The sequence below is a fragment of the Nycticebus coucang genome, chromosome 9 (assembly GCF_027406575.1).
Source record: "Nycticebus coucang isolate mNycCou1 chromosome 9, mNycCou1.pri, whole genome shotgun sequence".
Lineage (NCBI taxonomy): Eukaryota > Metazoa > Chordata > Mammalia > Primates > Lorisidae > Nycticebus > Nycticebus coucang.
Window position 1 is genome coordinate 61,305,022 of NC_069788.1, and position 27,700 is coordinate 61,332,721.

Consider the following 27,700-nt stretch of genomic DNA (forward strand, 5'->3'; position numbering starts at 1 on the left):
CTCAATAGCAAAAATACAAATAACTCAATTAAAAATGGGCAAAGTATCTTAATAGACATTTCTCAAAAGATGACACAGGGCCAATGTCATCCCTCAATATCCACAAGGGATTGGTCCCAGGCGCTCCCAGGAGTCCCTTACATAAAATGGCCTCATATTTACACCTATGCACATCTTCCCAGATACTTTAAGTCATCTCTAGATTATTTACAATGCTTAATAGAATGTAAATGCTATGTAAATAGTCACTGTACATATGTATTGTATAGGAAATGACAAGAAAGGCTGTACATGTTCGGTGCAAACAACAACCTATTTTTTCCCCCAAATACTTGAGATATGGAACCCACAGGTACCAAAGGCCAAGTATATCTGGAAAAAAATGCTCAACATCATTATTAGGGAAAGGGAAATTAAAGCCACAATGAGATATCACTTTATACCTGTTAAAATAGCTATTATCAAAAAGACAAAATATAACAAGTGTTGGAGAGAAAAGAACCCTTGTACACTATTGGTGGGAGTGGACATTAGTATGGCCATTATGGAAAACAGTATTGAGATTCCTCAAAAAAATAAAAGTAGAACTATCGTAAGATCCAGCAACTCCACTGCTAGGTATATATTCAAAGGAAATGAAATCAAAGTGGGAAAGAGACATGTGCACGCCCATGTTCTTTTTTTTTTTTTTTTTGAGACAGTCTCACTGTGCCACCCTTGGTAGAGTGCTGTGACGTCACAGCTCACAGCAACCTCAAACTCTTGGGCTTAAGCAATTCTCTTGCCTCAGCCTCCCAAGCAGCTGAGACTACAGGTGCCAACCACAATGTCCAGTTATTTTCTTGTTGCAGTTGTCATTGCTGTTTAGTTGGCCCGGGCCGGGCTGGAACCGGCCGGCCTTGGTACATGTGGCCAGCACTCTAACCACTGAGCAACAGGTACCAAGCCTTGCACTCCCATGTTTGCTGCAGCATTATTCTCAAGGGCCAAGACATGGAATCAACCAAAGTGTCTACTGATGGAGTAATACAGTATGATATATACATAATGGAATACTATTCAGCCTTTTAAAAAATCCTGTCATCTGTAACAACATGGATGAGCCAGAAGACACGTTAACTGAAATAAACTAGACACAGAAAGACAAACACTACACGCTCTCATTTATACATGGAATTTAAAAAACAATCAAACTCACAGAAGCATAGACTAGAATGGTGTTATCAAGGTTTAGAGCAGGTATAGAACGATGTTGGTTGAAAGACACAAAATTTCAGTTTAGACAAGGGGAATAATTTCAAGAGATCTATTGTAGAAATGGTGACTATAGTTAATAACAATATATTGGGCTGGGTGCAGTGGTTCATGCCTGTAAAATGGGGTGGGTGGATTGCTTGAGCTCAGGAGTTTGAGACAAACCTGAGCAAGAATGAGACCCTGTCTCCGCTAAAAATACAAAAACTAGCCAAGCATTGTGGTGGGCACCTATAGTCCCAGTTACTGGAGGCTGAGGCAAGAGGATCTGCTTGAGCCCAAGAATTTGAGGTTTCCGTGAGCTAAGACATCATGATGGTACTCTACCGAGGGTGACAAAGTGAGACTGTCCCAAAACAAACAAACAAAAAACCTATGTACTGTATACTTGAAAATTGCTGAGAGATTTTAAGTGTTCTCACCAAGAAATGATAAGCATATAAGGTCATGTGTGTTCAAAATGTTCATTTCAGCAAAATTCAAATAGCCAAAAGGTAGAAACAATCCAAATGTCCATCGATGGATGAACATATAAACAAAATGTGATACTTCCATTATAATGGGATATTATTTAACTATAAAAGTGAAGTTCTGACACATGCTTTAACATGGATGAACCCTGAAAATATTATGCTAAGTGAAAGAAACATTCATAAAAGGCCACATATGATTCCATTTATTGAAAATATCCCAAATAAGGGCGGTGGCTGTGGCTCAAAGGAGTAGCGCATCGGCCCCATATGACGGAGCTGGCAGGTTCAAACCCAGCCCCGGCCAAAAAACTGCAAAAAAAAAAAAAAAAAAGAAAGAAAGAAAATATCCCAAATAGACAAATCTATAGAAAAAGTAGATGAATAGATGAATGGTTGCCAGGGGATAGGAGTGGGGGGAAATGAGAAGTGACTGTTTAGTGGATATGGGATTTCCTTTCAAACAATGAAAAATCCTAAAACCAGATAGTGGCAATGATTGTACAGTACTGTATATGTAATTAACACCACTGAACTGTACATTTGCAATGGTTGAAATGGTAAATATGATAAATTTTATGTTATGTGTACTCTACCACAATAAAAAAAAACTCTCAGGGTAACTCAAATACATCATTTATCACTAAGATAAGAAGAACAAAGGGAGATTTGTACAATGGAAGAAAAAGAAGAAAGGGACAAAAGGAGGACACAGTAATTTATACTTTTTCTCATAAGTCTGCCCTCATCAGGAATGAGTGCTGCAAGATGTGGGGGGGCAGAGCACATCACATTCTCGACAAAGGCCCCCCCACAGAAATCTGGGCTGCTGCTTGCACCAGCAGCAGGAAAAATGGGAGTCTCATGACTGATAAAATGAGAGGGGACTGATTTAAGAACAAGAAGGGGGAAAAAAATGCTATCTTTCTCTGCTGAGAAAGGCCTGGTCTGTTTCAAAGACTCAAGAGTAATGGAGCCACTGCTTCAGGCCAGTGTCAGGAAGTCAGAACAGGCACCAAGGGGCTCCCCCATCCCCAACCTTCCCCTGTATTCCTGTCACCAACTCCCAGCTCCACAAGAGCCTAATCAAACACAGGCAGATGACTACACACCAGAAGCATTCAAGAAACAACACTTATAACCATTGGCTTGGACTGCTGCAGAAGAGAATAAGTTGGCTTGTATTCATGAAGTATTAAAAAAAACTAAAGGTCTTTGATTTTTTTTAAAGTAAATCTATGTCTTTCCACTATAGTATTAAGTATACACAATCAATTTTAGCTTCTTATTAAAAACTAAGATTCAGACTGACAAGTTTGAGGCTTTTTCCTTTAACACTCTTCCCTATAAAAGTCAAATTTCAATGAAGAAAAACATATCCAAGGCTGTTTCAGAAAAGTACGTCTGTCTTTGTAACTTATTTATAGAAATTCTGACCACAATTTTGCTCAATTCAGTAAATGTTTATTGAGTACCTACTTCAAGTCTGCTGGGCAAAAAAATGAATATTTCTACCTTGCCCAACCTGCTCACCAGTATAGAATTAATCTAATTGCATTAACAACCATAACTTAATCAGGTCATCTCATTTAATACCAAACTCTAATCCACTGAAGTATCAGGGAGAAACTGGACTATCTTTCTGGGTTTTTTTTTTGGGGGGGTGGGGGTTGCAGTTTCTGGCCGGGGCTGGGTTTGAACCCACCACCTCTGGCATATGGCGCCGGTGCCCTACTCCTTTGAGCCACAGGCACTGCCCAGACTGTCTTTCTTTAATCAAGGCTACCTTTACACTCTTGCACAACATTCTGCATTCAGCAGTGACTCAATGGTTGAAGAAATTAATAAATCAGAAGAATCCAAGGGGTTAAGAAAGTATATCTTTGTTTAAAAAAAAAAAAAAAGCAGCTCGGCACCCATAGCACAGTGATTATGGTGCTGGCCACATGCACCGAGGCTAGGCTGGCTGCACACGCACCAAGGCTGGCCGGTTCAAACCCGGCCTGAGCCAGCTAAACAACAATGACAACCGCAACAAAAAAAAACATAGCCAGGCATTGTGGCAGGTGCCTATAGTCCCAGCTACTTAGGAGGATGAGGCACGAGAGGCCAAGAGTTTGAGGTTGCTGTAAGCTGTGACGCCACAGCACACTACTGAGGGCAACACAGTGAGACTCTGTCTCAAAAAAAAAAAAAAAAAAAAAAAAAAAAAGTGCTAGTATTCCCACTCTGCCCCTTAATTTATCTTCACCCTTTTGAAGCTGGGTGCTGTGTGATGTTTTTCTTTCTTTTTTTCTTTTTTTTATCACCGTCAGTAGAGTGCCGCGTGGCGTCACAGCTCATAGCAATCTCCAACTGCTGGGCTTAGGTGATTCTCTTGCTTCAGCCTCCTGAGTAGCTGGGAGTACAGGCACCCGCCACAATGCCCAGCTTTGTTTTTGTGGCAATTTGGCTGAGGCCGGGTTCAAAACCACCACCCTTGATATATAGGGCTGGTGCCCTACCCACTAAGCCACCCTATGTGATGTTTCTAACATTTATTTAATCCTAGCAAAGAGAAATGCATCAGTCAGGGCTGGTTTAGGACATTGCGGAGAATAAAACTTAATCCCTGCCCTCAGTTTATAATCTTTCAGGGTAGGAAAAGATATTTGCATGTTATGAATCTCACAAAGGCTTGATAACTAAGATCTATAGAGAACTCAAATTAACAAAAATAGAACAATCCCATCTATCACTAGGCAAGCGACATGAACAGAACCTTCTCTGAGGAAGACAGATGAATGGCTAATGAACATATGAAGAAATGTTCATGAACATATGAAGAAATGCTCATGGTCTCAAATCATCAGAGAAATGCAAATCAAAACCACCCTGAGATATCACTCAACCCCTGTGAGAATAGCCCACATCACAAAGTCCCAAAGTTGCAGATGCTGGCATGGATGTGGAGAGAGGGGAACACTTTCACACAGTTGGTGGGACTGCAAACTAATGTGGCCTCTTTGGAAAGAGGTATGGAGAATCCTCAAATAACTCAAATTAGACATTCCAATTGATCCTATAATCCCCTTACTAGCCATCAACCCAGAAGAAAAAAATTGTTCTATCATAAAGACATCTGCACTAGATTGTTACTGCAGTTCAATTTACAATTGCCAAGATGTAGAAACAACCTAAATGCCCAACAACCCAGGAATGGTTTAACAAACAGTGGTATATGTATACATGGGATACTATTCAGCCATAAGAAAGATGGAGACTTTACATCTTTTGTATTAAGCTGGATGGAGTTGAAACACCTTCGCCACAGTAAAGTATTACAAGACTGGAAAACCAAACATGCAATGTACTCAATACTAAAATGAAGCCAGTAGACAATCTAACACATGCCCACAGAAGAAAAAAACTCAATTCGATTCAAGTTGGGGGAGGGGGGACTGAGAGAGCAGGGGGAACAGGTGGAGGGGAGGAGATTCATGTGCTCCCACTTAATGGGCACAATTTAAAGGTATATGGCACACCTTTTGGGTACAGAACACAACTATAAGAGGGACTCCACCTAACAAACAGAAATACTATAACCTAGTTGTACCCTCACACTAACTTGAAATCTAAAAAAAAGTTTATACTCCAATCATTGATTTTTCTTTGCTGAAAAATTGCTGAAATTTGAATACTCTTAATACTACTGAACTATACACTTAAAAATGGTTAAGTGTATAGTTAACTGAAATTGCTACTGGAACTCTTTGAACCAAACTTTGTACCTCATACTCAGTAAAGAGTCAGCATTCTAATTGTATATAGTCTAAAGTGGTGGTTCTCAACAAGGGTTGACTCTACCCGTAAATTCGTAAAGATGTATCTGGGTGTGGCTAAACAACCTGCAGTGCATAGCACAGCCTCCACCACAAAGAATTATCTGTTCAAATGGTTAACAGTGCCAACATTGAGAACCCGGGATATAAAGGTTCCAACTCTGGATAAAGCAGCTCTTCTGCTTCAACAAAGTACTCTACCCATGTGCTATTCCCTAACACACCCTTACTTACTTTGCAGTTAGTATACCACAGTGCAAGGATGAGGTTTCTCAAAGCCAGGTACATGGTGGGGTCTCGTGAATACTCTGGGAACTCGTAGAGCTCGTCCAGTTCCATCACATCTGGCCTCACACAAAGGGCTTTGCCACACTCATTAGGCTGATAGAAAGGCTGGAAGTACCGGTTCATGCCTGGAACTGACAGGTGACACAAATGAACAACTTCTACAAGCTGTGACTTCCAAATCCAGAAGAATTAAAGAGAAAAAACAAACCAGAAAGGATAGCCTAGACAAAACCCACAAACCATCCTACCTAAATATCTCTGCTTCCTCCATCCAAGTTGGTCAAATATACACGAATTCAACATTGTTTTCCCATTTCTTTGCAAGTTGTTCACTTTAATTTCAGTGGTACACAAGAATTGTTTTACATTTTTCATTGTAGAAAAAAAAATACCATAAAATTTACTATCCTAACCATTTTTAAGTGTATAGTTCAGTAGTATTAAGAGTATTCAAATTGCTGTGCAACAGATCCCTCAAAAATTTTCATTCTTGTAAGAATGAAACTCTATACCCACTGAATACTAACTTTCCATGAGATATATTTTAAAAGTTAATTTTATGGCATTTTTTTCTGATTATAAAAAAGGTTCACAGAGTAAATAACAATCACTAACCCCTGATTATGTCTGAGCGGTAGGATTATCTTTAGAGGACTACTCTACCCTTACCTCTGTTTCTATGAATAGAGAATTCTATTATGTATCTATAATGCATTAAATATTAATATAATACATATTTGTCAAGCTGGCGAAATTGCAGTGAAAGCGCACCCAGAGTAGAGTGCCATGGCATTATTTCTTATAGCAACCTCGAACTCTTGGGCTCAAGAGATCCTCTTGCCTCAGTTTTTCATGTTTAGTAGAGATGGGGAGGGGGGGGGGTCTCACTCTTGCTCACACTGGTCTCGAACTTATGAGCTTAAGCAATCCACCCGCCTCAGCCTCCCAGTATGCTAGAATTATAGGCATAAGCCACTGCACATGGCCATCTAACCTGCTTTTTAAAATTTACAATATCATTTTCCCATGTCACCAAATATGATTTCAATGGCCATATATCTTCTTACTATTTAACCATTCCCCTATTGCTAGGCATTTAAATTTTATTCCATTATTTCACTATTATAAACAATGCCAAAACAAATTCCTTTATACATAAATCTTTAGATTTGCTTTATTTATTTAGGACAAATTTCCAGAAATAGCACTGCTGGGTCAGAGAGTCTATTTTAATGTTTTTGATGCACACTGCTAAATCATCTTTCGTAAATGTATACTCTCACTACTAGTATTTGAATGCCTATTTCTTCAATACACCTTCATTAACTCTGGGAATTGCCACATTAGCTTTGATTTTCTCAACTACATTTTAAGAGGGCCTAATGTTATTAAAAACCTTAAGATAGGGCAAATAGATTTTTGCCTTGTGGCCCTATCAAATTCCAGAATTCTTCCTTCTGCACCAAGATTCTAATGGAGAATTTTAAAGATTCCTTTAAAAGTAAACAGTCAACAGCATGTCTGCCCTGACCTGAGGTTTCAAATTTTTTTGAGAGTAGATCATTTTGCTGGGTTCACCAATGGCATAATTAACAACAGGAAGACTCAGAGAAAAAAGCACTGCTCACATAGTTCAAAACTATCTCCCGGTAAGTCAGCGTTCATGTTATTAAATGAGACAGCTATCCAACTTTCAAATAAATATTCATTAAACACTGCAGGTAACCCATGAATAAGTGCTGCAGGCCTTCCAAATTAGCTAGGAGGAAATTAACCACATACTAACACAAATGATGTGACTGACCCATGGGATAATCTATGAAGCAATGAGGTGCTTTATATCACAGGCCGCACACATTTTAAAAAATCTTTTGTATTCTGCTCACCCATCCATTTCTAGGGAGGGGCAGGGAACAGAAAGCAAGCAGTACCAGGAATGGCTCTCACCCAGCACAGAGGGCGCTGCCTTGGAGTGCTCCAGCTTCCCAGGGCTGGCATTGCTGGCGGTGGCAGCGGCACGGTTTGTGCTGGTGCAGGAGGGGCTCATGCCAACGCAGTCAGGGTAGTAAGCAGAGAGCAGAGGTGCTGCCACACTGTCTTTCAGCAAAGGAGGTAGGATGAGCATGGAGTACCACCAGTGGTTGGAAACTTCAGACACTCGCTGTGAGGGGCCAGCAGGACAAGAGGGACAAAAGCAGACAAGAAGTGTACATGCAGTTTCTGCCAAGGACAGGAGGCTCTTCATTTCATTCATCCTCAACCCTCTCACTGTGCCTTTTCCCTCTGCGTCTTAACAATTCTATGCCAGAGTTTTACACACAGAGATTTTGAAACAAAAATGGGCTGATGATACCTGGAGGGAATGTTTCTTAGACAGAATTCTTGCCAAAATATAACAACAACCTCCCCACAACTCCCACCCACTCAATGCCAAGTAAGCCTTAAAGCTGCATCCATTAACTGTAGGCCTAGGTGTAAGCCTGAGATGGGAAACATATCTCTTCTTGGTAATCATCTATTATCCAGCCCCCATTTTTACATAGGATTTCAGGACAGTTAAAATTGAGAAACTGGGCATAAAAAATAATTCTTCTAAGTAATGGTCAAGCACTACTGCTTTAAAGCTTTCAGAGAGAAAAGTACACTGCAACCCTCAAAATAAAATACCAAATGTAGAACTGAACAAAAGAAGCTATTTTTGGTCTTCAAATATGTGATCATGTTCAAGTTGGTTTAACATATGGAGTCACTGGATCACAGCACCCATATGATGGCTAGCTATTACAATAAAAATAAACCTAACACAGCTTCTAAAGCAATATTGCCACAAATCCCATGGTAGACAGAAAACCTTTCTTAAGTACAATCTTAAACATATGTTCCAGGAATTCTAAGAATCTGACACAGGGAACTTTAAGCTCAGGGACCTTCCATGCAAATAGTGCTCTAGGCTCCATGCAAATACCATTTGCCACCAAGCAGAAGTTTGCGCACGTTAAGTCTATAGGGTAAATCTGGCTTAGAGAGGAATTCTGTTTGGTCTTTAGATTTCAGAGTTAAAATGGGGGCAAGCATTTTGCAGTTTGGAAGCCCTTATACAGCCTATAAATTACTGCCAGCTGCCTCACACATTCATCTTACTCGCCCAGCTAAGTTATTTGAAGGTATTTGAGTCTGCAACCTTTGCTCTCAAGGCTTGTTCTCGGTTTGACTACCCTTAATTAGCCTACACTGTCCCAAACGGGGAGCTCCAACTCCTTCTCCAACTCACAGGTCCGCCTCTAACAACCCCCTTCCTAGCTCAGTCCTAAGGAAAGAGTACACAGAATTCAGCCCCTACCACTCTGACTAGACCAAGTAGAGGGCAAAAGCTTGGAGCCTTAAAAGACATGAACCTGGCTTTTCCTTTTCTATTTCCTGGGTCACACAGCAGAGAGGGGAAATTGAGTCAAGACCCAAGAGGGGTCCTACTATCCTACTGCCTCCTAGTCTTTCTTTTCCCTAGAAGCCCACCTCAAGTGCTGGATTGGAGAAACTAGCGTAGGAGAAACTCAAAACAGTGACTAATAAATTAGTATTTGTTCTGCTAGTCACCGTTCCTGGACACCTGGCTATAATTCTGTCCATAAGCCACCAAAAATCCTATCTCATCTTTAACACATATGCCATGAAGAAATTATACTTTATGTAATCAATCCATGAGCATATGTAATACCCAGTGTATTCGATTAGTGTTCCCCCAAAATTCATATCTACCTGGAACTCTAGAATGTGACCTTACTTAGAAATAAACTCTGTGCAAATGTAATTAGTTAGGTCATCCTGGACTAGAGAGAGCCCGAAATTCACTATGGTTAAGAGAAGGGACAGTTGGGGAGACACACAGGGAAGAAGGTCATATGATGATGGACGCAGAGATTATAGCGGTGTGCCTACAAGCCAAGGAAGCCAAGGACTTGCTGGCAACCACCAGAAGCCGGAAGAGGTAAAGGAGGATCCTCTCTGGAGCCTCCAGAGGGAGCATGGCCCCACCAACACCTTAATTTCAGACTTCTGGCCTCCACAACTGCAAAAAGAATTATTTCTGTGGTTTTACACCAACCAGGTTGTGGTAACTTGTTACAGCAGCCCTAGGAAACCAACGCACCCACTCAAAATTGAGAAACTGCTTTAAAATTGACTCTATAATCCATAGGAATTAAAAAAAAAAAAAGATAAATGATTATAACTATAAACCTATACCTAAGTTTTTCTTAATGTTCCACAAAAATCATTATGTAACTGGCAGATGAATATCCAGGGACTCTTTTGAATGTTTTTAAGTTCTTATATCCCATGAATATGGCCTCCACGATGAAGTTCATATTTTTCCGGGTACAGAACAGTCTCAATATTAGGAGACAGAAAAATTAGGTACTGCAACCATATTAAAAGTTATTTTTCGGGCGGCACCTGTGGCTCAAGGAGTAGGGCGCCAGTCCCATAAGCCGGAGGTGGCGGGTTCAAACCCAGCCCCGGCCAAAAACCACAAAGGGAAAAAAAAAAAGTTATTTTTCTTTTCTATAATCTCATCCTTTCTACACTAAATCCAAAAATTATTTGGACCACTGCTTTACTGTGGAAATGTTTGAGAGTACATGACAAAATTTTATAATATAGAACATTCTCTACATGTTGGCCAACTCTTTGTAAAATTTTATAATGAAAATTGTAAGTAAAGGTACGTTAGCCATAATTTCTCATTTTCCCTATGTATGGTAACTTTAGGGTGACCTTTTGGACACCTTATAGAACCTCAAATTCACAATCATTAATCACTAAAAATCAGAATGACTCAGAATTCTCAAAATTTTAGAAGCCCAGAAATCCGGAATTTAAAAAATCATTTTCTGAAACAGCCACTGGATCATGGCACATGAACTCTCTCAGTTCAGGGGCAAAGTTTTATGAAGATGCAGTGAACAGTGAGAAGGCTTTGCCAGCTGGAGGTCGTGCCCACAGACAGGGCAGAGGCTGAAGTCCGAATGCACGGGAACACTTCCGCAGCTGAATCTGGGCCAAGACAAGCAAAGTATGGCCCTCTTATTCTTTTCTTAGAAGGATTCAAGTGGAGAAGAGTTCACAAAGTCATCCTTGAAAAACAAGTACAGCAAGTCTGATCCCTCAAGCAAGGCAGGGAACAGCGTCTTGCTCTTTATTTCCCTTTAATGTAAAGCAATACCCCTTTATTTTTTTTCTCAAGCTGGGGGGAAGTTGATCATCTACAGTACTACTATTACTAGCATTTTCATAATATAGTACTTTAGATTAAAGTCTTTGATCAGCAACCAAATCTTAAAATTGTTACTATCATTTACTTATAATACCTATCAAAGGCACCATGAACCCCAATCCAGAATATGCAGAAATACTCACTAGATCCTCTGGGAGAGAACAATGATCTGAGGTCTCAGGCTGCAAAAAGAAAAGCAAGTTTTCATTAGGTTTACTTATAAAATAATAGACTTAAGTGTCAATTTACCCTCAGTAAGATACTCCTTTCCACTTACTAGGCAAAGAAAAAAGTTTGATAAAAATACTGTATAAGTGAGGGTGTGGAGAGACAGATACTCTCATAAAGATGTTCTTGGCAGAAATATAAAGGAATATAACAACTATAGACAACAATGTGACAAAATATAAACTTTTTTTGAGACAGAGTCACACTACGTCACCCTCAGTAGAATGTATGGCGTCACAGCTCACAACAACTTCAATCTCTTGGGTTTAAGCAATTCTCTTGGCTCAGCCTCCCAAGTAGCTGGGACTACAGATGCCCGCCACGATGCCTGGCTATTTTTTGTTGCAGTTATTATTGTTGTTTAGCAGGCCCGGGCCAGGTTCCAACCCGCTTGCCTTGGTGTATGTGGCTGGCGCCCTAACCACTGAGTAAGGGTACAGAACCAATACGAACATTTTAAATGCACAATAATCTGGCATTATCTCGTATAACCAAAGATAACATATGATATATCCAGCAATTCTAACTTTAATGTTTTTCTAGAGAGACCCTTATATGCACACACCAACAGAAGTATTAAAAAATGTTCAAAGGAGCATTGTTTGTACTAAAAAAAGCTAACAATTCAAAAGTCCATCTACAGTAAAACAGATATATAAGTCATATATATATATATATATATTTTTTTTTTGTAGAGACAGACTCTCACTGTATCATCCTCGGGTAGAGTGCCATGATGTCACACGGCTCACAGCAACCTCTAACTCTTGGGCTTACGTGATTCTCTTGTCTCAGCCTCCCAAGCAGCTGGGACTACAGGCACCTGCCACAACGCCCGGCTATTTTTTGGTTGCAGTTTGGCCGGGGCTGGGTTTGAACCCGCCACCCTCGGCATATGGGGCTGGCGCCCTACTCACTGAGCCACAGGCTCCGCCACATAAGTCATATTATAGTCACTGGCACTTTACAGCAATGAAAATCAACAACCACCACACATTACAACGTGGACACAGCTCATAGACATGATGCCAAGCAAAATAAGTCACACAAAATGATTCTGTTTGCATAAAATTCAAAAGCAACCCCCCCCCCCCCCAAAATCTATAGTTTTATAAATCAGAAAAGTAGGCAGTTACTCTGGAGAACTAGGGAATGGAGGCTGTGACTAGAAGCAGACCCAGAGGGCTTCTGAGGGGCTGGTGAGTGTTCCGTGTCTTTACTGGGTACTTGGTGAAAACCCAGAGCTGTGCATTTTGATTTGTGTGTTTTCTGTTCAAATGTTACGTTTCACTAAGAAAAGGTGCCTAAATAAACTCAAGATTAGTGTGCCATGTGGCCTAGTAATTCTAGTCCTTGGAATCTATTTCAAAGAAATGCTTGCACTTGCAGGCCAAGAATGCTCACAGCTTCACTCTATGTAACAGCCCCAAACTAGAAACAGCCATCACGTCCATGGACACAAACAAAGATCTTCTGAGGTAGATTCACACAATGTACTGCTACCCAGCAGGGAAAATTAACAAAGTAGATGTTTAGGCATCAACATGCATGAGACTCAAAAACCTCAATGCTAAGTGAAAAGAACAACTTATAAAGGAACATAAGCAGTCAAGATGTAATTTAGAAACCAGTACAAAACTAGGAGGAACTTACGTTGTTTAGGGTTTCAGAAATATGTTACTAACTCTAACAAAAAGCAAGGGAATAATAAATACAAAATCAGAATGCTGTGTGCCCCAGCAGAGAAGACTGGGAATAACTACTCAGCAGCACAGTGGGAGGTCCAAAGCATGGGAAGTGCTCTGTTTCTAAACTGGGTGGTGGGTACACATGTGTTTAGCTTTAATTTTGTATTCTTTACATACAAGTTATAAGTCTTTTTATATCTGCAAATTATTTCATATAAAACTGTATATACCCTTTAACACAGAAATGTTTCCAAGAACTGATCCTACAAATTGTACTCAAAACTAATATAGATACAAATCTATTCTTGCAGCACCATCACTAATAGTCTAATAAACATTTAAAAGTCACCTAAATGACCTTCGGTGGTGCTAAAGTAAGCATGGGACAGTGAACTATTTATTAGACAGTCATTAAAGACAAAGCAAAGATCTCTATGTACTGATATGAAGCATCTTACTTAAGGCATATTAAACAACAAAGAGCAAGATCAAAACACTGCGTAGTTTGCTATTATTCTTTTTCACAATGTTCTACAAATTAACCTTTCTCGACTTTGTCCCTGACAACAAACTAAGCTTAAAACCAAAATGACTCTGGGTCAATAAGCATCCTTTAAGTTAATTTCAAAAGTTTAAGTTACAGCCAAGCACACCTGCAATCCCAGCACTTTGGGAGGCCAAGGCAGAGAATCATCTGAGGCCAGATGTTTAATAAGACCAGAATGGGCAACATAGCAAGACTCCGTCTCTATAAAAAAGAATTAAAATAAGCCAGGTGTGCTGGCACATGCCCATAGTTCCAGCTAGAAAAGGGGAGGATCACTTGAGCTCAGAAGTCTGAGGTTGCAGTGAGCTATGATGGCATCAACGCATTCTAGCCCTGGAGAAAGTATGAGACCCTATCTCTCCCCAATCCCCTCCCCAAAATTCAAGCTATGTATGGTAATCAATTCAGACTAGAGCAACAGACTGAAAACAGTCTCAAAGGAAAGTATGTAAGGGGTGGCTAAAGAGATTTGGTATCATCCTTGGGAATTAAAATTTAAGGAGACCAAAAAGCTTCAACTATAAGGTGGGGTGAGAAGACAGAAAAACAATTAAGTATTCAATAACTTAAGGAATCTGACAACTCTGAGACCCTCCTGGAAAAAAATATTTAATATTAAAATAGAACCAACCAGGTGACAAATCAAAACAATGAACTTAAGATAAAAGGAACTAAGATAAGATAAACTGTAGAGAGTGGTAAATCCACGTAAATATAAAACTGTGAGTAAGGAAACATGGCTATCGAAATTACTTACTATCTCTCTGACACACTATACAAAGACCCTAGCCAAACTAAGAGGAAAACGGAAGGCAGGCTAAAGTGTAATGAAATTTACCTCTTTCTGATTTCAGAGCAGAGTATCAATAAATATAAAATAAATAAATAAATAAATAAAAAGCTTATTTCGATGTTAAAGTTATTCTAACTTCTTATTCTCATAATATACTTTCTTATATATAATGGGTAGTTTTAAAAACTAGTATTTCTTGGAATGAAGAAATATTTTTATGTTCAGCAATTTTGTTTCATTTTCAGCTTCTTTTTCTTATTTTGAACTGATTTTCTTTCTTTTGTTTTGAGACAACAGTCTCATTCTGTTTCTCAGCTAGAGTGTGGTGGTATCAGTCTAGCTCACAGAAACCTCAGACTTCTGGGTTGTCAAGCAATCCTCCTATATCAGCCTCCTGAGTAGCTGGGACTACAGGCACCCATAATAGCGTCTAGCTAATTTTTCTGTTGTTAGTAGAAACAGGGTATTGATTTGCTCAAGCTGGTCTGGAACTCCTGAGCTCAAGCGATTCTCCTGCCTCAGCCTCCCAGAATGCTAGAATTACAGCCTTGAGTCACAGTTCCCAGCCTTTAAATTGATGTTATATCCAATTTAACCATTTTACAAAACCCCAGCATGTACAGTACTATTCCTTAATAGGAAGCTATTTGTCAACCAGGCCTTCTCCCTGTACATAAACAGGAACATGCTTGAATCAATCTCACTTATGGTGATTATTTCACAAAGATGATTTTAAAAATTCATGCAGTATCTTTGATCTTTTCTATATTGCTTCAATTTTGAACACTTATCTTTGTCTAGAAACATTCTGAGTTTGAAAACCTTGGAGTTTTTCGACAACTTCTTAAATTGGAGAAAGTGAACATGACAACTACCAAAGAAAAATTTTAACCAAAAAAAGGCACATGGATAGCTTGAACAATTCACAAAGATGAAGTCAAAGTTGTATAATGAATAGCAGGTAAAAGAGAAATTATGAATAGTTCCAAATTACAGTTAGTCAAAGCATAGAACAAAACGTAAAAATCATACCTAGTGTTTACCAGCAATATTATTATACAAGTAATCTGGTAGCAACCCTCAGCAGAGGCTCCTGAACAGAGGAAGAAAACCTGGATGGACTAGGACTCTATGAAGCCAAAGGTGGGGAGCTGAGCCAAGAAAGAAGTTTGGCAAGCTGTAACTCCAAGGAATAGCATTCAAGAAAACAAATTACAGGTACAAAGCCTATGGACTAGAGAACGGCAGACCCCTTCCCCAAGCAGGAGGCCTGCCACAGATAACCTGCGAATGAGCAGGGAACAAAAGACCTCTCATTTTACCTCACTGGACAGAGCCGCTAAACTCCAGGTCTCTTTCTCCAGGGAGGTCCCACTTATGAACCTAGACACCACCCCAATGGGCATAAAATCAAACAGATATTTTCCCCCACAAGTCCAAAATCACAGTCCACCCTTTCCCCCTCGCAGGGGGTAGAACTTCAGGGGTCTGTAGAGCACAGAGTGTTTAGTCTTGTCCTGAGAGATTTGGGCAGTGTGGACGACCAATCATCAGGATGGAATCTGTGACTAACCGGGAAGAAAGAGGGTATGGGAAGAAAGGGACACTTGGTGGGAGGAGGAGCAGTCCTCTAGTTAACACTATGCCTGGCCAGGGGTGGTGCTGACCCTTGGTTTGGGCTGTGTCTGGCAGGACTGGAGCTCCGATGGCAACTACAGCGGTAGAGGTTGCCCCGTGTAGACTGAGTTCGGCAGACAGGGCTGGTCCCTAGCCCCTGCTGCGCCTACAAGCAGAGGCTTGCTAGGCGTGGACTGAGACCTGAGACCAAGGGCATGGCCTCCTGATTCCAACAGAACCCTTGAGCAGCGGCTTATTGGGTGTGAACCAACACCTGAGGGCTAGGGTATGGTCTCCTGTCTCCAGCAGGGCTAGTGAGTTGAGCCTTACTGGGTGAGGACTGAGACCTACAGGCGGAGTAAGATGCCCTGACTATAATAGCCTGTGAATAGAGGCTTGCCAGGCAGTGGACTGAAACTGGCAGGTGGGAGCGTGGTCCCCTGATTCCCAACTGGTCTGGCAAGCAGAGGCTAGCTGGGTGTGGACTGAGGTCAGAGGGCGGGCCCGGTGCCCTGACACATGATCAACTTGGTTTTATTCCAGGGTTACAAGGTTAATTCAATATACACATATCTATAAATATGACACATCACATCAATAAAATAAAAAACAAAGACCATGGGTGGTAACTGTGGCTCAAAGGAGTAGGGCGCCAGCTCCACATGCCGGAGGTGGCGGGTTCAAACCAGCCCCGGCCAAAAACAAACAAACAAAAAAAAATAAAGACCATATGATTCTCTCAATTGACACAGAAAAAGCCTTTGATAATATCCAACATCCTTTCATGATCAGAACACTTAAGAAAATAGGCATAGAAGGGACATTTCTTGAACTGATAGAGGCCATCTACAGCAAACCCACAGTCAACACCATATTAAATAGTATAAAATTGAAAACATTTTTTTTTTTTTTGTAAAGACAGAGTCTCACTTTATGGCCCTCGGTAGTGGGCCGTGGCATCACACAGCTCACAGCAACCTCCAACTCCTGGGCTTAAGCAATTCTCTTGCCTCAGCCTCCCGAGTAGCTGGGACTACAGGCGCCCGCCACAACACCCGGCTATTTTTTGTTTGCAGTTCGGCTGGGGCCGGGTTTGAACCCGCCACCCTCGGTATATGGGGCCGGCACCTTACTGACTGAGCCACAGGTGCCGCCCAAAATTGAAAACATTTCTACTCAGATCAGGAACGAGGCAAGGATGCCCACTGTCTCCATTGCTATTCAACATAGTAATGGAAGTCTTAGCCATCATAATCAGGAAAGAGAAGGTGATTAAGGGTATCCAAATAAGGTCAGAGGAGATCAAACTCTCACTCTTCACTGATGGTATGATCGTATACCTGGAAAATCCCAGGGACTCAACTTCAAAACTCTTAGAAGTGATCAAGGAATACAGCAGCAGCTCAGGATACAAAATCAATACTTACAAGTCAGTAGCTTTCATATATGCCAACAATAGTCAAGCTGAAAATATAGTGAAGGACTCTATTCCTTTTACAATAGTGCCATAGAAGATGAAATATCTGGGAATTTACGTAACAAAAATCTCTATAAAGAGAACTATGAAACTCTGAGAAAAGAAATAGCTGAAGATGTTATCAAATGAAAACATAACATGCTCATGGCTGGGAAGAATCAACATTGTTAAAAGGTCCATACTACCCAAAGCAATCTACAGATTTAATGCAATCCCTATTAAAGCACCATCGTCATACTTTAAAGAACTTGAAAAAAATAGTACTTCATTTTATATGGAATCAGAAAAAACCTCGAATAGCAAATATATTTCTTAGAAATAAGAACAAATCGGGAGGTATCACATTACCAGACTTCAGGCTATACTATAAATCTATAGTGATCAAAACAGCTTGGTACTTGAACAAAAACAGTGCAGTAGATTTATGGAACAGAATGGAGAACCAAGAGATGAACCCAGCTACTTATCATCATTTGATCTTCGACAAGCCTATCAAAAATATTAAGACTTCCTATTTTAACAAATGGGTGAACTGGCTGGCAACCTGTAGAAGACTGAAACTGGACCCACACCTTTCACCATTAACAAAAATTGATTCTCATTGGATAAAAGATTTAAACTTAAGACATGAAACTATAAAAATACTAGAAGAGAGTGCTGGGAAAACACTTGAAGAAATTGGCCTGGGAGAATATTTTATGAGGGGGACCCCCTGGGCAACTGAAGCAACACCAAAAATACATTACTGGGATCTGATCAAACTAAAAAGCTTTTGCACAGCCAAGACCACAGTAAGTAAAGCAAACAGACAACCTTCAGAATAGAAGATTTTTGCAGGTTATGCTTCCGACAAAGGTCTGATAACTAGAATCTACAGAGAATTCAAACTAATCAATAAGAAAAGAACTTTTCTTTCCACTTTCTATGTGGGCAAGAGACTTGAACAGAAACTTCTCTGATGAAGACAGGCACAGGCCCTACAAACACATGAAAAAATGCTCATCATCCTTAATCATCAGACAAATGGAAATCAAAACCACTTTGAGATATCATCTAACTCCAGTAAGATTAGCCCACATCACAAAATCCCAAAACTACAGATGTTGGCGTGAATGCAGAGAGAAGGGAACGCTTCTACACTGCTGGTAGGAATGCAAGCTAATACGACCTTTGTACAAAGAAGTTTGGAGAACACTCAAGGAACTAAAAGTAGACCTACTATTCAATCCTGCAATTCTTCTACTAGGTATATACCCAGATGATCAAAAATTATTTTACAACAAAGACATTTGCACCAGAATATTTATTGCAGCCCAATTCATAATAGCCAAGACACGGAAACAGCCCAAGTGCCCATTGACCCATGAATGGATTAACAAATTGTGGTATATGTACACCATGGAATACTATGCAGGCATAAAGAGATGGAGACTTCACATCTTTTATGTTTACCTGAATGGAGCTGAAACATATTCTTCTTAGTAAAGTATCTCAAGAATGGAAGAAAAAATATCCAATGTACTCAATACTACTATGAAATCAATATATAATCACCTACACACTCATATGAATGGCAAAACATAACTATAGTCCAGAAAGTAGAAGGGAAGAGGAGAGAGAGGGGAGGGGATGGTGGATATGGGAGGAGAGAGGGTATTTGGGGGGACTTCCCCTAATGTGCATGATGCAATGATACATTTCAGAACTATTAAGAAATGAGTATAATTGTGATGACGTATTACCTACTTTGATGTAAGCATTTCACATTGTATATCAAAGCAGTACCCTGAACCCCATAAATGTGTCTATGTACAAAGTTATGATTTAATAAAAAATAATAAAGGAAAAAAATAAAAGATAAATAAAATTTCATATACATGGAGTCGTAAAAAAAAAAAAGTTATCCAAAATCTTTTAAAATAATTGTTTGGCACTAAAAACCATCACATAAATAGGCTGAGTGAAAATGGTTTAAAAGCTAGAATTTATTGAAAAAAAAAATTTTTTTGACTGCGTGGCTGAACTCTCCTTTAACATTATAATGAAAGCTACTGAAGTCTACTTTACACTGAGAAGTAATCGGGGCACAGGTGCTAGTTAAGGTCAGTGCAACCTAGGTCAGTGCAACCTAGGTACTATTCCTGCTAGCTGGACATGCTGCGCTCTACCTCGAAAGCCCACAATGTCTATTACTCAGACCCCTGTCAGGGCAGCCGCTCAGCCTGAAAAGGATCCACCCACCCCCCTGGTGATAGCTCCTCCCATTTTTCTTTTTTTTTCTTTTCTACCTCTTAGATAGGCCTTCTACTCTCAAAAGTTGTGCTTGAGAATCAGAAAAGGGCTAAAGTGAAAGACTTTAGAACAGTTCTTACCAATTCCAGAAACTGAGTCCTGGGCTTAGATCTGGGCTTCCATCCCTTACTCCCAAATTACCATTATCAAGAAATAAAAGGAATATCAACACAGAGCCCATAGACACTTAAAGGAAAATGAGGGAACAGTGCAAACAACTTTAACATTCTTGACAACATAGATGAAAATAACCAGTTCCTTGAAAAACACAAATGGTTCAAAATGGATAGAAGTCAAAAACCAATAAATGGCCACATATATATTAACGAAATGGAATCTGTAATTTCTAACCAATTCAACCAAACACTGAAAAAGAAATCAACCTTATACAACAAACTCTAAAATCGAAAGATGTACTTTTCTATTGTTTTATGGAGCCAGTATAACTCTGAAAGCAGAGTTATGGACAGGGATATTACAAAGAAAGGAAAGTGACAAAGTATACATCATGAACACAGATGCAAAAATCTTTAACAAAAACATAATTAAATCTGGTAATATATAAAAAGGACAATACCCTAAGGACAAGTGGGATTCCCCAACCCCAGGAATGCAACATTGCTTCAACATTCCAAAACTGGTAAAATTCACCAAATTAACAGATTAAAGGAGAAAAACCTCATGATCATAATATTCAGCAAAAGGATTAGAAAAATATCCAAATTATTCAATATTCAAAAATATCCAATATTCATTTGTAATAAAAAGTTCTCAGCAAATAGAAGAAACTGGTCCAATCTCATAAAAGGCATCTACGAAAAGCTACAGCCAACACCGTACAGAATAATAGATACTGAACATGTTCCTCCTAAAGTCACGAACAAGGCCAGGATGTCTGTTCTTACCACTTCTATAGAGAACTCGCTGTCAGTGGTGGTCTTGACAAATGTAATAAGGCAAGACAAAGACAAAAAGAAAAGTTGGTAGACAACCATGATTGTATGAATGTATGACCTAGACAACACTTACTTTATGAAAATAAGTGAAATCAACAAAGTCCCTGAGTATAAGGTCAATATACAAAAATAATTTGTCTTTCTACATAATTACGACAATAAGCAACTTAAAAACAAAGTTAATAATTCTACTGGGCGGCACCTGTGGCTCAGTGGGTAGGGTGCTGGCCCCATATATTGAGGGTGGCGGGTTCAAACCCGGCCCTGGCCAAACTGCAACAACAACAAAAAAAAAATAGCTGGGCGTTGTGGCAGGCGCCTGTAATCCCAGCTACTAGGGAGGCTGAGGCAAGAGAATCGCCTAAGCCCAGGAGTTAGAGGTTGCAAAAAAAAATTTTTTTTTTTTTTTTTTTGAGACAGGGTCTCACTATGTTGCCCTCACGGTAGAGTGCCATAGTGTCACAGCTCCCAGCAACCTCCAACTCTTGGGTTTAAGCAATTCTCTTGTCTCAGCCTCCCAAGTAGCCTGGACTACAGGCGCCTGCCACAATGCCCAGCTATTTTTTGTTCTAGTTATCATTGTTGCTTTAGCAGACCCAGGCAGGGTTCGAACCTGCCAGCCTTGGTGTATGTGGCTGGTGCCATAACTACTGTGCTATGGGCGCCAAGCCATATTTATGTAAAATTTAAAACAAAAAAAAAAAAAAAACCACTCCTAAATGTTCATACCTTTTTCACCATTTCACTTTACAAAATCTTCAACTTTTTTTTTTTTAATATTTATCTTTTTTTTTTTTTGTAGAGACAGAGTCTCACTTTATGGCCCTCGGTAGAGTACTGTGGCCTCACACAGCTCACAGCAACCTCCAACTCCTGGGCTTAAGCGATTCTCTTGCCTCAGCCTCCCACGTAGCTGGGACTACAGGCGCCCGCCACAATGCCCGGCTATTTTTTGGTTTTGCAGTTTGGCCGGGACCGGGTTTGAACCCGCCACCCTCGGTATATGGGGCCAGCGCCTTACCGACTGAGCCGCATTGCTTTAATACTTCTTGTATTTTAAATCCCAAACTTTTGGTTTCCCTTACAGGTTGGGTTTCCCTTACAGGTTGAGTTTCCCTTATGCAAAATGCTGGAGACCAGCAGTGTTTTTAGATTTCAGATTTTGAATACTTACAATATTCTTACCAGTTCAGTATCCCTAATCTGAAAATCTGAAATGCTCCAAAGAACGATTCCTCTGAGCACCACACTGGCACTCAAAAAGTTTCACATTTTGGAGCATTTCACATGCTTTTATTAGGTATGCTCAACCTGTACTATAAACCACAGAATTGTATACTTTAAAGGGTGAATTTTATGGTATGTGAATTACATCTCACTTTTTAAAAGTATTTTGCTCCTGAGATTACAATGATTCCTAATATTCCTTAACGTACTGTAGGTATGAGCAACATTTGTGGAGACTAATACATTGAACACACTAAAACAATTACATTTTTAAACATTAAGTAATTGCCAAATTTCAAAAAAGGCACATTAAACCAACCATGATTCCTAAATACCAAACATATCTATTCATATCCCTTCTTCCCTATGACCAGGATCCTAATATTACTTGGTGTTGCAACATGCTCAGTTTTAAAATATTTTCTTCTTTTGTTCTCACTGTAATTCAAAGTAGCTTCATGATTCTGTTCTGGCTAAGGAGATCTAAGTAGAAATCTACTGTTCGAGCTTCCAGTAAAACTCTTGTGTTCTGAATAAAAGATGGATATGCATATTCAGCTGGCACCCTTCTTGCCCTTTGCCCTTTCCCACTTAGAATCTGGACACAATGGCTGGTGGTACAGCAACCACCTCATGCCTTAAGGATGCAAAATAAACTAACGATGAAAGGACTGAAAACTAGGAGACCCAGTTCTCGACAGCCTGCTTCCAAACTGCTTATGATGACAGAAAAGTAAAATCCTTAATTGGTAAAGCCATTGTACTTGCGGTTCTGCTATATGTACACCAATACAATCCAGACATACTGAATAATACAGTAAATGGACAAACATACCATTACTATTACTGACAACTACATTAATGTTATCAATTACTTCAAAGGGAAAACCAAGAGTGCTCATACCTTAACAGTAGTATTTGGTTTCATACCACATCGGTATGTCTTTGCTATCTGTGGAGTAAGCTGGATTTCCTTGGTAAGCTGCCTCCATTTTCTACATTCTGGTTTTATACACTGCACCTAGAAGGGAAGTAATAAATGAAGATCAACAAGTTGGCTAAACATCAGTTATCATGTCTATCCTCCACCACTTTGCCATCTTCTCCAACCTTTTCACAATCCTAAGTATTTTTTTCTCCCCCTTGCATCACCACCACCCATATAATCCACTTTTCAACCCATTAGGGCAATTTCTGATTCCACACTAGCTCAGTGCAAAGGGATCTGAGCACTGTTGTCAGAAAGGCTTTCGAGCTGTAACCTAAAGAAACAATCAGAGTTAAATGTAGTCACTCAAAAAGTATGCACACTACGTGCAATGTGGTGTGCTCAGCTGGACTCTCTCACAGTAAAAGACTGTTAGTGAAAAAACCTACAGAATCCAAATAAAGCCTATAATGCAATTATAGTACTGTGCCAGTGTTAATTTCTTAATTTTAAAAATATTCATGGTTGTAAGATGATAACATTAGGGGAATGTGGGTGAGGAATCTATGAAAACTCTCTATTGTCTTACCACTTTTCTGTAAATTTAAAATTATTCCAAAATAAAAAGGTTTTCTTTTTAATTTCAGATTAATATAAGGCTATAAACGATTAGGTTACATTGTTTGCCTTTCTAAGGTAAAGTTCAAATGGTAGTTGAGCCCTTCATCCAGAGGGTGTGCTGAATACCACTACATTGTACACATTAGGTGAAAGCTTACCAATCCTCATTCTTAAAAAGCAAACAGGCTCAGCGCCTGTAACACAGTGGTTACAGCACTACCCATATGCATCGAGGCAGCTAAACAACAATGACAATTGCAACCAAAAAACAGCCAGGCGTTGTGGTGGATACCTATAGTCCCAGCTACTTGGGAGGCTTAAGCCCAAGAGTTGGAGTTTGCCGTGAGCTGTGATGCCACAGCACTCTACCAAGGGCGACATAATGAGACTCTGTCTCAAAATAAATAAATAAATATAAAAAATAAATTAAAAGTGTGCAGATAGTCATATGCCAAAGAATGAAGTCAGACTCCCTACTTCGCATACATACAAAAATTAACATGAATCAATAACCTAAAAGTCAATGCTAAGACTCGATGAATACAAAGGCGTAATCTTTATGACCATAGATTTGGAAGTGACAACAACAAAATAGATAAACTGAAATAAAAATTAAAAACTTTGGGCTAGGCACAATGGGTGATGCCTATAATCCTAGCACTCTGTAAGGCCAAAGTGGGAGGATTACTTGAGCTCAGGAGTTCAAGAACAGCCTGAGCAAGAGTGAAACCCCTCTATAAAAAGTTTTTTAAATTAGCCAGGTATAGTGACACATGCCTATGGTCCCAGCTACTTGGAAGACAGAGGCAGAAGATTGCTTAAGTCCAGAAATCTGAGCTTGCAGTGAGCTATGATTGGACCACTGCACCCTAGCCAAGGTGACACGGTTAGACTATCTCAAAAAGCAAAATAAGGACATTTTACCATAAAGACACTTGTACCCCAACATTTATAGCAGTACAATTCACAACTGCAAAGATATGGAAACAACCCAAATGCTCATCAATACATGAGTGAATTAATAAAATGTTGTATTTGTGTACCATCAAGAACAATTCAGCCATAAAAAAAAAAATGGTGATCTAATATCTTTTGTAACAAACCTGGATGGACCTGGAGACTCTTCTAGGTATCAAAAATCTATCACAAGTACTCAATACTAAAATGGAACTAGCCAACCAACACTTATGTGCACATAGAGAAGTAAAACTCAACAGGAATCAAGTAGATGGAAGGGAGAAGACAGGTTGGGTCAATTCACACCTAATAATACAGTACAATACACACATTCTGGGTCAAGAGCACATGTATAATTTAGACCAAAATGTATAAAACTATGTACCAAAATCTATATATCCCTGTATTATGAAATAAACAGACAACCAAAAAAAACACCCCAATTTTGTACGTCAAAGTAAAAAGACAAAATATTGGAGAAAACATTTACAAATCACAGATCTAATAAGGGTTTAGTTTCTAAAATACATTAAAAAATTCATAAAACTCAATAAAAAGACAGCTCAGCTTAAAAATGGGCAAAAGATATGAACAGACATTTCTCCAACAATATACAATGAACATCAAAAGTGGCATTAGTATTGGGGACATGTAAATTAAAAACACAATGAGATACCAATTTAAACCCAATAGAATGGTTAGCATCAAAAAAAATAAAAAATATGGGCGGCGCCTGTGGGTCAGTGGGTAGGGCGCCGGCCCCATATACTGAGGGTGGTGGGTTCTAACCTGGCCCCGGCCAAACTGCAACAAAAAATAGCTGGGCGTTGTGGTGGGTGCCTGGTCCCAACTATTCCGGAGGCTGAGGCAAGAGAATCGCCTAGGCCCAGGAGTTGGAGGTTGCTGTGGGCTGTGACACCATAGCACTTTACTGAGGGTGATAAAGTGAGACTCTACCTCTAAAAAAAGAAAAATAAATAAATAATAAAATAAAAAATAAAGAGTCGGTGAGGATGTGGAGATAGCTAACCCCTTATACACTAGAGAAGAAAATGTAGTGTAGTAGCTATGGAAGAGTCAGAGTTAAATAGAGAACTACCACATGATCTAGCAACTCCATTTCTAGGTATATACTTAAAAGAACTGCAAACAGGTGTTTCAAACAAATACTTATATCTGAATGTTCGCAGCAGCACTATTCACAGTAGTTAAAAGGCTGAAATGGGCCAGGCATGGTGGCTCATACCTGTAATCCCAACACTCTGGAAGGCTGAACTGGGTAGAATGCTTGAGCTCAGGATTTGGAGACCAGCATGAGCAAAAGGAAGACTCTATCTCTACTAAAAACAGAAAAATCTAGCCAGGAGTTGTGGCAGGTATCTGTAGTCCCAGCTAATTGGGAGGCAGAGCCAAGAGATTCACTTGAGCCCAAGAGTTTGAGGTTGCTGTAAACCATGCTGATGCCATGGCACCCTACCCAGGTCAAAGAGTGAGACTCTGTCTCAAAAAAAAAATAAAAGGCCAAAATAGCCCAATGTCCATCAGTAGATGAATGGGTAAACAAAATGTGGCATATTGGGTAGCACCTGTGGCTCAGTGAGTAGGGCAACAGTCCCATATACAGAGAGTGGCAAGTTCGAACTCAGCCCCGGCCAAACTGCAACAAAAAAATAGCCGGGTGTTATGGCGGGGACCTGTAGTCCCAGCTACTCAGGAGGCAGAGGCAAGAGAATCGCCTAAGCCCAAGAGCTGGAGGTTGCTATGAGCTGTGACACCAAAGCACTCTACCATGGGTGACAAAGTGAGACTCTATCTCTAAAAAAAAAAAAAAAAAAATGTGGCATATCCATGCACTGGGATATGATTCACCCATTAAAAAAAAGAATAAAGTACTGATACACATTACAATACAGATTAACCACAAAAACATAATGCTAAGTAAAAATGTCCAGACACAAGAGGTCACATAACTCAGGATTCCATTCACATGACACATCCAAAACAGATAAATCCATAAGGAAGATACGTAGTAGCAGGGACTGGAGAGAGGGAAAATTAGAGCTCCTCTGTGAAAGATAAAAATACTTTGGAATTAGGGCAGCACCTGTGGCTCAATGGAGTAGGACGCCAGCCCCATATGCTGGGGATGGCAGGTTCAAACCCAGCCCTGGCCAAAAACTACAAAAAAAAAAAAAAACTTTGGAATTAGATAAAGGTAGTAATTATACAACTTTGTGAATATACCAAGTGCCACTGAATTGTACACTTCAAAATGGTTAATTTTACGTTATGTGACTTCTATGTCAATGAAAAAATTTTTAATGTGCACAGAGAAGCTCAGAATTATAATATTCAAAAATATTCATAGCTGAGCATTGTGGCAGGAGCCTATAGTGCCAACTACTAAGGAGGCTGAGGCAAGAGTATCTCTTGAGCCCAAGAGTTTGAAGATGCTGTGAGCTATGACGCCACAGCATTCTATCGAGGGCGACATAGTGAGACTGTTTACAAAGGAAAAAAAAAAAAGAATAAAACTAAAAAGTAGAAAAAAATTATATCTCAAGTCTGATTTTAAACCTAATTAGGATTTGTATAAAAAACCTGAAATTGTTTAAAACTATGAACAGAAAAAAGAAATAATAAAGTTGTGTACCATGCTCAGCAATGACTATCACTGGGTGGTGGTGAGCCTTTAGTTTCTTCTTTTATACTATATCAAATTATCTAAGCTTTCTACAAAAAAAAAAAAAAAAAAGCTTTAACAGTCATAGAACAAATGTAATGAAAGAAAGATTTCCTAAATATCAGTTATTTTTATCCATTCCTCTTACCCTGAATTCCACAAATGCTTTACAGAACAAGAGAACATCACACTTCTTACCCAGTAGGGGAGTTGCTGGTCTGCCATGAAAGCTTTGGGACTAGGTTCAGTTTTGCCATTGCTAGTCCATATTTTTTTCCATGTAGTATATTTGTCATATCCATCCTTATGGCTGAAAAAAACAAAACAAACAAAAGATAGATATATATATATAGGTATATACCAAGCTTTAAGTAATCATGTCTTCAAAATAGGAGGCAGGTTAGTCAATCTTATATAGAGGATTTAACTGGCCTTGTATATAAAAAAAAGAGAAGTGATTAAGGCACCTAAAAAACAGGCTGCCAGAGGGGGGCATTCTTGCCAGTTTTAGTATCTAACACTAATAAGGGCACAAGAGCATAAGATTTTTGGGGTTTGAACCCACCACCTCTGGCATATGG

The 27,700-nt window shown here is 39.5% G+C and overlaps 1 protein-coding gene across 4 annotated transcripts in view; it reads right to left on the bottom strand.

The window, feature by feature from the left end:
- The window catches only part of KDM1B (lysine demethylase 1B), a 60,498-nt gene that overhangs the window by 24,617 nt on the left and 8,181 nt on the right, over positions 1-27,700 (bottom strand). For all 4 annotated transcript variants that reach the window (XM_053600915.1, XM_053600912.1, XM_053600914.1 and 1 more), the window contains 5 exons: positions 27,318-27,429; positions 22,835-22,951; positions 11,249-11,287; positions 7,781-7,994; positions 5,780-5,964 (listed from right to left, as the gene is read on the bottom strand). In XM_053600915.1, the coding sequence (XP_053456890.1) occupies positions 5,780-5,964; positions 7,781-7,994; positions 11,249-11,287; positions 22,835-22,951; positions 27,318-27,429 (667 nt within the window). The remainder of the gene's footprint in view (positions 1-5,779; positions 5,965-7,780; positions 7,995-11,248; positions 11,288-22,834; positions 22,952-27,317; positions 27,430-27,700) is intronic.